The following is a 12,715-nucleotide window of genomic DNA, read 5'->3' as shown; positions in this document are numbered from 1 at the left end:
TTATATTAAATTAGTTTTCCTGAAATTTTAGGAAAAAAGCTTGTTTCAGATAGCTTTTCTGATGTCACAGAATTCTGTTGTTTTTGTGTAGTGTTAAACAATATAGTGGCTGTATTCTCCTTCCCAGATTATTTTCTGTATCTTCTATTAATCTCTGTGGTCCCTGACCATCTCAAGTTTTATTCCACTTCCAATAGTTTCTCTTTAGTGTGAAGCCTTGTCATAAAATTTTCTAGGGAGTAGACTCCCCTAGCTGCTTCAGAATTCCTTGCTGTAACCCATAACTGGAGTAGACAAAACCTCTAACAGTTTTAGCTGATGGCTTTTTTTTTTTTCTTGGCTGCGTTGGGTCTTTGTTGCTGTGTGTGGGCTTCCTCTAGTTGCAGCGAGTCAGGGCAACTCTTAGTTGTGGTGCGCGGGCTTCTCATTGCAGTGGCTTCTCTTGTTGCGGAGCACGGGCTCTAGGCGTGCAGGCTTCAGTGGTGGCGCATGGGCTTAGTTGCTCTGCGGCATTTGGGCTCTTCCTGGACCAGGGCTCGAACCCTTGTCCCCTGAATTGGTAGGCGGATTCTTAACCACTGTGCCACCAGGGAAGTCCCCTTTTACTCTATTTTTATAACACATTAATAATATCTACTTTAAAGTCCATATCTGGTAACTTCAATATCTGGGTCCTTGAAAATCTGTTTTTATTATTTGTTCTTCTCTCTTGATTTTGCGCTTTTAGTCCTGTCTTTTATTATAGGTGGTATTTTTTTTATTATATTCCATATATTATATATGAAAAGTTGTAGAAACTCTAGATCATATCTTCTTGCAGAAAAGTTCGTTCCTCTAGTTTTTAGGCATATTGAGTGTGGATAATCATCTTAATCCAATCAGGGACTTAACTGATTTCAGACTGGGTTGCAGTTTTGTTAAGGCTCAATCTGTATCTAAGTCTTCTGTTTACCTAATCTCGTCCCTGCTTGACTGTAACCAGGGTAAGGTTTTCTTTTTGTTTTGTTTTTTTAAATCACTAGCACATATCCAAATGCCTACCATACAGCAGACACTCAATGAATACTTATATTATTTGTAATGGAACTCATCACTTCAGTAGATGTAAGCTTTAAGGGTCCTGTATAATTTAGAAGAAAAAAACACCAGTTGACTGGCATAATCTTAGAAAATCCTATTTTCTCCATGGTGCCTATCACACCATGAGAGCCTGGCAATGTCTCTGCCTCATCGTAATTCATAGCATAGCACATTTACCAAGATTTTATAAATGACCCCCTCACCCGCACCCAACAGTGCAATATCTTTCCGTTTTTCCCCAGTTTGGTTACTATAAAATCCATCTCCATTAAAAAATTAAAAAATAAAAGGATAAAAGAGGAAGGAAGGGAAATCCCTGGTATTTATTTTATCTTGTTTTTTGCTGTTACATGGCATAACTTTTGCATGTTATGGTGACAGTGTGTTTTATTTAAATTTTGCTCAAGATATAGCACAGATCTTTTTTTTTTAGCACAGATCTTTTAACATAATTATCGGAGACCATTGCTCTTGGAGAAGGAGATCCTTGAAACAGTGGCAGTTTGCTGAATGAATGAGTGAGTGCATGAATAACTGAATGAACAAAGCAATGATAAGTAAATGCAGAAAATATAATTTTTGGATAAACATTAACCACTATCCAGATTAACCTTTGTAACCATCTGGAATCCCAAATTGGAAACCACTGGGCTGAACAAGTAATTTTTCCTCAACTGCATCTGTTCTAGCTTCATCCAAGCTAATTTCAGTATTTCATGGACTCTTAGAGTTGGGAATAAATGTAAATGTCACTTCACCAAGCATGTAAACTGAGTATTAAAATTCATTCTGTAGCAGCATCCTTAACAGGTAATGTTCTCAAATTAGTGCCACACAAATGCCTCTGCCTGCCTTTCCCTTCTATCTTCTCTACATTTTTTACTCTGCTCAGCCAGCCATGGAGGCAAGGTTCATTTGGGGTTTCTCACTGGAATAAAAATAACATAAGGGCCATTGAAGCAGAGATAATAGCTCCCTGAGTATCAAAATCCTCTCTTTGCTGTTGCCTCGGCCAGGTACTTTAATACTCTGTCATACCTCTATTACCCCAGGTCTTATTTGCTTGTTTTTTGTTGACTAGTTTTGCCTAATTATTTACTATATGCCCTTTACTCCTTCTTCTGGCATTCCTCTTATACATTTACCTGGATTTTATACATGTGCATGTAAAAGTTACGTTTATGCTACCCTGTAGTTTATTAAGTATTCAATAGCATTATGTCTAAAAAAAACCCCAATGTACATACCTGAATTAAAAAATACTTTATTGCTAAAAAATGCTGTCATCTGAGCTTTCAGGGAGTCATAACCTTTTTGCAGTAGTAGCATCAAAGATCACAGACCAAAAAATAAAATAAAATAAAATAAAAAAAGGTCACAGACCACAGATCACCATTACAAATATAATAATGAGAAAGTTTGAAATATTGCAAGAAGTACCAAAATATGACACAGAGACGGGAATTGAGCAAATGCTGTTGGACAAATCGTGCTGACAGACTTGCTCAACAAAGGGTTGCCATGAATCAAGTTTTACAAATTAAAGAATTTGTAAAAAATAAACACGACATCTGAGAAGTACAATAAAGCAAGGTACAATGAAATGAAGTATGCCTGGATCTAAAACTATATGGCCACTATATTTCCAGAATCACTCGTCTAATGAATTCTTAATTTTAGATATTTTCAGTATATTTTTAGCTTCAAAGTGTTCATTTGACATTTGATTCTTCTGTATATATTCCAGTTTTCTTGTGGAATGCTCCATGTTTTCATCTTCTCATCTTTTCATGTATTTTATCTTTTACTCTTTTTAAAACACATTAATAATAGCTACTTTAAAGTCCATATCTGATCAAACTCCAATATCTGGGTCTCTGAAAATCTGTTTTCTTAACTTGTTATGCCAGGTAACAGCATGGATGTTTTTGTACTTTCATCTGGTTTTTGATTCATTGTTGCCTAGATCTTTGTTCTTATGGTCTAACACACTTACCTCGTTCTAGAAGTTCACATAATTCCTTCAGTCAACTGCTGCTTTTAACCAGTGTCATGGAGCTTACTATCTCCCAAGAGAACTCATTCCAGTATTAGGCAGTTCCAATTGTTTATTGTTTTCTGTGTGAATTAAAATCTGCCTCCTGGATCACTATTACTCTTTTGACTTTGGCCATAAAGAACTCATAAACTACTTCACTTATGTGACAGCTCTTCAAATATTTGAAGCCTACTTCCACCTTTAGCTTTTGCTTTCCAGTCTAAATTTGCTTCCTTTGACTGCTGTTGGATATTCCGCCATCTCAGTTACCCTCCTCTAGCATCTGAGCACCACAATCAGTAGGTATTGAATAGGACAGGACCGGGGGCAGAGGTTTGTGTTATTCCAGTAGAAACCCAAAGCAAGTAAGCAACATGGTTTTTCGTCCAGTACTGAATCTGCTTAATAAGACAGGCATCTCTAGCTTAGCAACTTGAATTTCCAAAATTATTCAGTTATAATTTGGTTCTTTAAAATGGAAACTGTTTATTTCCTTGGTGGTTTTGCCTGGTTAATGACCAATTTACTACTGATTACTAAATTTTATAGGCGGAACTAAGTGCAGGTTTCCCTTTCTGTGTTGGCCTTTACATTGAGAATAGAGACTTACAAGATAAGGATAAAACAAAAACAAGCTTTATGACTATTTTCTTGCCTCCCCTCAACCCAGAGAGGAAAAGGAGGAGATTCCTAGCTCAGGAGAGAGGAAGGAGGGAGAGATGTAGGCATCATCCTGGTGACCTATAGTCCTTGAGAAGCACTGGATATGCCACACCAGATCAGGGGTGGGACAGCAGTTTTTTCAGTGTAATAACAGGTGTAATAGCAATGACACAGACTGGAGGGTATGTTCTACTACTACAGATTGATCTAGAAAGAGCTCATGCTGTTTTTTTTAGGTGGTTGCAGTCATGGCTCAAATCAGGAGTGGCTAGCCATTCATGAATTAAGCTGTACGTGCTAAGTAACCCACTAACCTTCTCAAACTGTATCACGAAAAACTAATCACATGAATATTCAATCATAAGTACTTAAATTCAAAGTAGTGTACTAAAACACTGTTGAATCATTTTTAATACAATCTAAGGCCTACGGACTTCAACTAATTTAGGGACAATCTGGTTTACAAATGGAGACAGTGTCATGTATAAAGAAAGATGGTCTCCTTATAAAGTAACATTTGCTTAGAGAGTCCAGGCCCCTCCAGGGAATTTTCCAGGGAATTACCAACATATTCACTTAAGAACAATGTTTTAATAAGGGTTTGTCATTTAACTCTGGCCACAGATGACTGTGAGAACATCACATAGTGAACTATTGACCCACCAGTTCTAAACACCATTTTTCATAGTGCTTCTATAGGAAATTATTTGGCGGCCTATAACTTGAAAGTTCAACCTCTACCAGCACACAATAGTAAGGTAGATGACAGTAATTTATAGCAAGATGATTAAAATGCTGCAGTATAAATATATTTTATGAAATCAAGGGCTATAATCAATTTTGAGGAGGAAGGAGCAAATAATTGGTTTTTTTCTTTTCTGTATCTCAATTTTCTTACAGTTAACATATTACTTTTTTAAGAAGTTACTTGTAATTTCAAAAGAAATAGAACAAAATTAATATCCTGTAAATATTTTTCTTTAAAAGGCAGTGAAATCTGATCTAGAAAGCTCTAGTAGGAACAAAATGGAAGATCAAAGGGAAAGGTACCAATTAGATCTCAACATTGTGGGTTTGCAATTCAGTCATCATCCTCTCTTCAATCAAGAACAAGTATTATGTGCTAGGCTGCTCCAACTTTATGAGTGTTTTCAGGACAGGCAGCAACAGAATTTACCTCAGCTGCTTTATGAGAAGGTGAGAATGGTTTTCATTATATTTACAGAGCTGAACTTTTAATATTGAAAGAGAAAAGAGACTTCTTAGTCCAGAGCAAGCTATCATTGAATATGTTCCCTTAGCACTTTGAATATTTAATCAAATAAAAGAATGGTTGATTTCAGTTTTCCTGAAAAGAAACTGTAGGAATTAACTGGCCAGGGAGGCAGCCTCAAACATATCCTGCAGGATATTTAGCATCTATAAATGTTTGCTAATCAATGGTATTCTTGGTCCTATGACTCAAGAAGAATATTTGAAATCATTACTATTTAAAAGAGCCAAATGGCTGTTTTCAATCTTGTAAGAGTATATTTTTGATAAAAATATTAGTGACCTTGAATCTCTCATCAAATATGAAGAGTGTTAGTCTGAGAATGATTGATCCAAGTAGTCATCTAATGACGTCATAAAGGGTACATAAAATCTGAAGAGAAATCGAAGGAGTACCCACTGATTATTTTTATGAATTTGCACCTCTCATCTAGACTCTGTGCTGAGTTTTTGATACATGGGCATTTTGTTAGCTAGTGTTCTCTCTGAAAAGATATTTTGATAGGTCTCATTCAGCTAATTAATACAGTTAAAAATAAATATTTAGTGAGGTATTTAGTTAAGTATTCAAACCTTATAGAGTCACCAAGATATTCCAATAAGCTGGAAATGAATTGTACCTTAATATATCTGCCTTTTAAAATACAAGTGCAAAAACTACAGGACTTAATCCATTTGATTGAATTTTCACATAGCAATTGTGTGGGAGAACTTAACAGGTGAAGACCATGAATTAATAAGGTCAGAATATTTCCTAAAACAAATATTGAATATTCTAACTTTTAGTTTAATATGACCATTGTTTTTATGAATGAAGGAATCAACTCTGAAATTAAGATGTAGGTCATTGAAAAAGTGACTTGATTTATATATTTTTACTTAATAGACAGTTTTCCAACAGTATTGTATAATTTTTGAAGTCTGATCTAGCAATGTCAATTATATTTCACTAGAGTACTATCTATTACTGTACATAAAAACTCTACATTTGTTTTTCATGTAGCATGGTTCTCTGTATAAAATAACATTTGGGGATCATTATTTGTAACATGTTTATTATTATTATTATTATTTTGATTCTTAGGAGTCCAAAGTAATTTCTTAGCTGATTTTTACTTTTCCTCAATTTATTCTGTTATGTGCACATAAACATTTTCTCCAATTTCCTGGTAAATTGTAAAAAGAGAAATTTGGTAGGTCATGTACATGCCCTTCTAAAATGAAAGAGGAGAAGAACAGTAGGGAGGAGGAGAAAAGGCCAAGTGTTACAGAGTGTGTCCATTGGTCTCCTACCAAAATACTGATTTATAATGTATGTATCCTTTTAGTCCCTTGGTGTGAAATGTATGGCTCTGCTTGTTCTCAGTGGGTTCAAACCAAGTTCAGAGTAGTGGGAAACTCACTGACATCCAAGGAATTCTGAAACTGGAATATGTCCCTTTATGTGAGTATGAATCTCACTTAAAGAACAAGGAGAAATGCTGCAGACAGTATTAGAGAGTAGAAAGGATCCTCAGCTTTGCAGCGTTCTGCTATTTTTCCCTCTAGCTTTTTTTTAAATTACACAAGTAATACAGGAGTACATTCTCATTGTAAATGATTCAGTGTAGAAGTTTCAAAGTGTGAAAGACCTACTTCAATCTTCACCTTATGGTTTGAACTACAGCTTTAAAGTTCTCTTTTCCATGTATCTGTGTGTATACATATGCCATGATAATTTTTAACATAAACTGGATCTTCCCATATGTATTATTTGGCAACTTCGTTTTTTAAAACTAATTCTGCATCTTGGAGCTTTTTCCATATCACTATATATAGACCCATAATATACCTGTATTTTAATATGTTTAATCACTCCCCATTCACGACAGTTAGGTCATTTCCATCTTTTTATGATTACAAATGATAAAGCAATGAACATCCTTGTACCCATATATTCGAGCACACAAGTGAAAACTTCTTTCACACAAGTGAAATCTAGGCTAGATTCATAGAAGTGAAATTTTTTGGTCAAGGGTAAGTGTGCATGAAGTTTAAATTTTATTAGAGAGTAATGAATTGCCTTTCCAAAAAAGGTTTCAGTTTGAATTTCCACTGACAGTACAGGACAGACCCCACTTCCCAGAGTCCTAACCAGTAGTTGATATTATTTGCCCATTTTTCTGTAGCTTTGTGTATCTTTATAAGAGTTTTCATATATATACACATATACGTATATACACATGTACACACACACACTGGATGTAAGTCCATACAAGATATATGTCTTTTGAATATGTTTTATATATTTTTGTCCCATTCTGTTTCTTGCTTTTTAACTTCATTTTTCTTATCTCTTGGAAATATTTAAAATTTTATGAAGTCAAATCTGTCACTTTTTTTCTTTGGGGATTTTAAGTTCTGTTTTTCACTTACTAAGCTTTCTAGATTTGTATCAATTAGCATACCTTTGGTTACAACTCACAGAAAACTCTCTCTCAATTGCTTTAAACAACAGGGAAAAAGTATTACCTTCTGTATCAAAAGTCCGAAGTTAGGGCAGCTCTACAGTTAGTTAATTTGATGGCTCAATAATATCATCAACAACCCTGGCTTTTCTCTCTTTCTAATCTTCATCTTCAGAAAGTTGACTTGGTTAGCTTTTCTCATGGGAACTAACAGAGTGGCTGCTCCAGCTGAAGGCGTGCTGGCCAGACACACAATATGCAGCCTAGAGTCTCACTTTGAGAGCCCTCTCCAACCTTTCCCTTACGCCACCGCAGATTTCCCCTCATGTCTCATTGCCTAGAATTATATCACATTATCATGCCTAAACCAGTCACTAGCGAGAAGAATGACATTGCTACAAATGGCTAGACTCATCAGGGTTTACGTCTAAAATAAATGGAAGAAGATTGAGCAACTGAACAAAATTGGGGCTCTGCCTACCAAAAGAAATGAGTATTCAAGGGCGACCAATAGTGTCTGGCAAACCAAAATTATAAAGATGCCTTTCTAAGGATGCTCAGCATCACTAATCATTAGAGAAATGCAAATCAAAACCACAGCGAGGTATCACCTCACACTGGTCAGAATGGCCATCATCAAAAAAAATCTACAAACAGGGCTTCCCTGGTGGCGCAGTGGTTGAGAGTCCGCCTGCCGATGCAGGGGACACGGGTTCGTGCCCCGGTCCGGGAAGATCCCACATGCCGTGGAGCGGCTGGGTCCGTGAGCCATGGCTTCTGACCCTGCGCATCCGGAGCCTGTGCTCCGCAACGGGAGAGGCCACAACAGTGAGAGGCCCGTGTACCAAAAAAATAAATAAATAAATAAATAAAGCTACAAACAATAAATACTGGAGAGGGTGTGGAGAAAAGGGAACCCTCTTGCACTGTTGGTGGGAATGTAAATTGATAGAACCACTATGGAGAGCAGTATGGAGGTTCCTTATAAAACTAGAAATAGAATGGCCATATGACCCAGCAGTCCCACTACTGGGCATATACCCTGAGAAAGCCATAATTTGAAAAGAGACATGTACCACAATGTTCATTGCAGCACTATTTACAATAGCCGGACATGGAAGCAACCGAAGTGTCCACTGACAGAAGAATGGATAACGAAGATGTGGCACATATATACAATGGAATATTAGCCATAAAAAGAAATGAAATTGAGTTATTTGCAGTGAGGTGGATGGACCTAGAGTCTGTCATACAGAGTGAAGAAAAACAAATGCCATATGCTAACACATATATATGGAATCTAAAAAAAAAATGGTTCTCATGAACCTAGGGGCAGGACAGGAATAATGACGCAGATGTGGAGAATGGACTTGAGGACACGGGGAGGGGGAAGGAGAAGCTGGGACGAAGTGAGAGAGTGGCATTGATATATATACACTACCAAATGTAAAATAGATAGCTAGTGGTAAGCAGCCACACGGGGAGATCAGCTCGGTGCTTTGTGACCACGTAGAGGGGTGGCATAAGGAGGGTGGGAGGGAGACGCAAGAGGGAGGGGATATGGGGATATATGTATAAATATAGCTGATTCACTTTGTTATACAGCAGAAACTAACACAGCATTGTAAAGCAATTAGTCTTTCTATATATTCTCCTAATAATGTGTGTGTGATATGTAATTTCTAGCTTTTTATTCTATCTAGAGTTTATATCTGTGTTTTCTGAGGTCAGGCTTCAACTCAATTTCTTTCCCCTAAAAGGTTAGCCTATTATTTCTACTGATTTAAAATTCTGCCTTTATTGTAAACCAGCTTCACATATTTACATAGATTTAAGGACTATCTACTCCACTGACATATTGGTCTGTTTCTGCCCTGTTTTAATTACTACGTTTAATTATTAAATTATGATGTGTAAGGACAAGTGCCTCCTCATTGGTTTTTTCCTAGGATGTATTTGCATATTCTTATAGAGTTTCTCTTCCATATGAACCTAAGAATTAGCTTGTCAACTTCTATTTTAAAGATCCTATTACCAAGGCTTCCCTGGTGGCATGGTGGTTAAGAATCCGCCTGCCAATGCAGAGGACACGGGTTTGAGCCCTGATCCAGGGAGATCCCACATGCTGCGGAGCAACTAAGCCCGTGCACCACAACTACTGAGCCTGCGCTCTAGAGCCTGTGAGCCACAACTACTGAATCCCGCGCACCTGGAGCCCATGCACCACAACAAGAGAAGCCCGCACATCTCAATGAAGAGTAGCCCCCTCTGGGAAAGCCCGTGCACAGCAGCAAAGACCCAAAGCAGTCAAAAATAAATAAATAAATTTTAAAAATAAAGATCCTATTACCAAAAGAATCTAAAAAAAGAAAAAAAGTGGATATATGTATATGTATAACTGATTAACTTTGCTGTACACCTGAAACTAATACAACATTGTAAATCAACTATACTCCAATAAAATTTTTAAAAAAGATCGTATTACCATTTTTATTGTAATTGCATTGTCATGTTAATTTTGAAAGAAATTTTATCTTTATAAAAAATTGGGTTTCCTCATCTAGGAATGTAGTATGTCTTCACATTTGTTGAGGTCTTCTCTTATGTCTTCCAGTGAAAGTTTATATCAGTTGCCTCTAGTCGTGGAGTTGCCACAAACTGTCGCTAACTGTGATAGACGACTTCTGCACATTTTAGGGTTTTGTTTCCTCTGGTTTTATTTCTCTGTCGATATTCTCTGTGGATATTTCTGTCTGTTTTATACTTTACTCCATATATTTTGCTGATTTTATTTTACTTGTTATCCTATGTTGTTATACACTTATTCTTTTATAATGAGATATGGATGTGTAGATATAATTATAAAATACATGTATAGGTATGGTTGTGATGATGGTAGTGGATATGGATAGAGAGATAGATATCTTTTCTGTAACCATGGGATTTTAGGTAGAAGATAAGATGCCTGTGCTCAATATGCCATCTTGATTGATTGGCATTTCTTTATATTAATTGATAAACTAATTACTTAGAAGTTTCAAGGTATAATGTTTGTTTCTTAGACAAATATTGAGGCTCTTCTCAGTTCTGCCCCAAGGTGCTTATATAAAATATATTCTGGAAGACAAGACAGTAATACACAAAAAGTTATACACTTGTGCTGCTGCTGTTCATACCTAGACCTACAGGTGAATTGGCGTGATGGTAACAAGTGGATGAAATGTACCAAAAAAGCTCTTTTCTTTGTTGTAGCTTAAAGCACTGAAGGATGCTACCAAATTAGCAAATGAAAATTTGGAAACAAGCCAGCTGACCAGAAAAACTTTACAGGATTATTATTGGCAGATAAGGTAGGTTTTAGGCCATTCACGTATTCATCAAGCATTTATTAAGTAATTTCTTTAGACAGAGTATAGTACAATGCTACGGATGATATAAAATAAGAAAATAACAATATCCTTACTCTCTTTCTTAAATTGAAGTATAGCTGATTTACAATATTTTATTAGTTTCAGGTGTGCAGTAAAGTGATCCGGTTGTATTTTTTTCAGATTATATTCCATTATAGGTTATTACAAGATATTGACTATAATTCCCTGTGCTATACAGTAAATCTTTGTTGCTTGTCTATTTTAGGTATAGTAGTTTGTATCTGTTAATCCAGTACTTCTAATTTGTTCCTCCTTCCCTCCTCCCCTTTGGTAACCATAAGCTTCTTTTCTACATCTGGAGTTTGTTTCTGTTCCGTGTATAGATTCATTTGTATTATTTTTTAGATTCCACGTATAAGTGATGTCATATAGTATTTGTCTTTCTCTTTTTGACCTACTTCACTAAGTAAAATATTCTCTAGGTCCATATGTTACTGCAAATTACACTATTCCATTCTTTTTTATGGCTGAGTAATATTCCAGTGGGTGTGTGTGGGTGTGTGTGTGTATTTTTTTTTTTCTTAAGCCAATCATCTGTTGATGGGCCCTTGGGGGTTGTTTCCATATCTTTGCTATTGTAGATAGTGCTGCTATGAACATTGGGGTGCATGTATCTTTTCGAATTAGAGTTTTGTTTCTGTGTATATACCCAGGAGTGGGATTGCTGAAGATCCTTAGTCTTTAGGCAATTATAGAAGTGGTTCCAACCTTTTGTAAAAACTCATTTTTGTGTAAGAATATTTCATAGAGGTGTCACATGAAAGTAGTTGTAGTTTTACAGTCTATTTTAAAAAAATACATGTTGATTAAAAACTACTATGAGCTTATTAATACCTTTCAATTGACTTGGATTATATTTATCTCAAGTGTTTGTATATGTTTGAGAATTAGTCCACATACACATATGTGCAAGATATATTATTAATTCAGTCTAAAAACAATACTCAGATAGTATATAGAGTTAAGGACCCCTGTAAAAAAACGTGATCTACAAGTTGGGAATCATTGGCTGATAGACTTGTTGGGAAGAGAAGTTAGGAAAGAATAAAATAACTGGAAAAATAATTTCAGGACAACACATGATTATGTGTCAAGGAATCTTCAAAAGCAGGAAAGCTCTCTGGGAGGTACTTTTTGGGTAGAGAGTTAAACTATGCACAAAGATATGACAACTGTGAGAGTGATTTGATAGTTAAAGAATTCCCCTGACTCTCTGCCCATTGACCTGAAATGGCTCTACAAGCTCTTAACCACTAGAGGCAAGTTGTTTTAAATAATTGGTTTCCTAGAATAACCTAGTTAAATGCAAACAATATTACTTGAGGAAGTTGACATATGTCTTGTACAAGTACTGGCACATAGTGAACTCTCAATAAATGTTAGTTGAATGAATGAGTGAATGAACAGAAACCTTCAGTATTTACGAAACAAACTAGTGTTATTTATAAAATTAACTACAGCTTAAGGCAAAGAACAGTCATTGGCATAAGGAACACAGAGCAAGTAAGGAAGGACTGAGTAGCAAAGAGAGTGGTAAATATGTGGGTAAGTCTCAGTGAACAATCATGTAGTGATGTAATGATGTCTTACAGGGTATAAAAATATATAGAGAGTTAAAATATAAAACTTTTAGTGCTTCCCTGGTGGCGCAGTGGTTGGGAGTCTGCCTGCCGATGCAGGGGACACGGGTTTGTGCCCCAGTCCGGGAGGATCCCACGTGCCGCGAAGCGGCTGGGCCCGTGAGCCATGGCCGCTGAGCCTGCGCGTCCGGAGCCTGTGCTCCG

At 36.3% G+C, this 12,715-nt stretch overlaps 1 protein-coding gene across 1 annotated transcript in view; it reads left to right on the top strand.

Moving 5' to 3' along the window:
- Nucleotides 1–12,715, top strand: part of CC2D2B (coiled-coil and C2 domain containing 2B) — a 93,811-nt gene that overhangs the window by 14,671 nt on the left and 66,425 nt on the right. The window contains exons 9-10 of the mRNA XM_065894603.1: nt 4,769–4,978; nt 10,753–10,850. Of these exons, the coding sequence (XP_065750675.1) occupies nt 4,769–4,978; nt 10,753–10,850 (308 nt within the window). The remainder of the gene's footprint in view (nt 1–4,768; nt 4,979–10,752; nt 10,851–12,715) is intronic.

Source organism: Phocoena phocoena, chromosome 16 (genome assembly GCF_963924675.1).
Source record: "Phocoena phocoena chromosome 16, mPhoPho1.1, whole genome shotgun sequence".
NCBI classification, from domain to species: Eukaryota; Metazoa; Chordata; class Mammalia; order Artiodactyla; family Phocoenidae; genus Phocoena; species Phocoena phocoena.
This window is presented reverse-complemented; position numbering and strand designations above follow the sequence as displayed.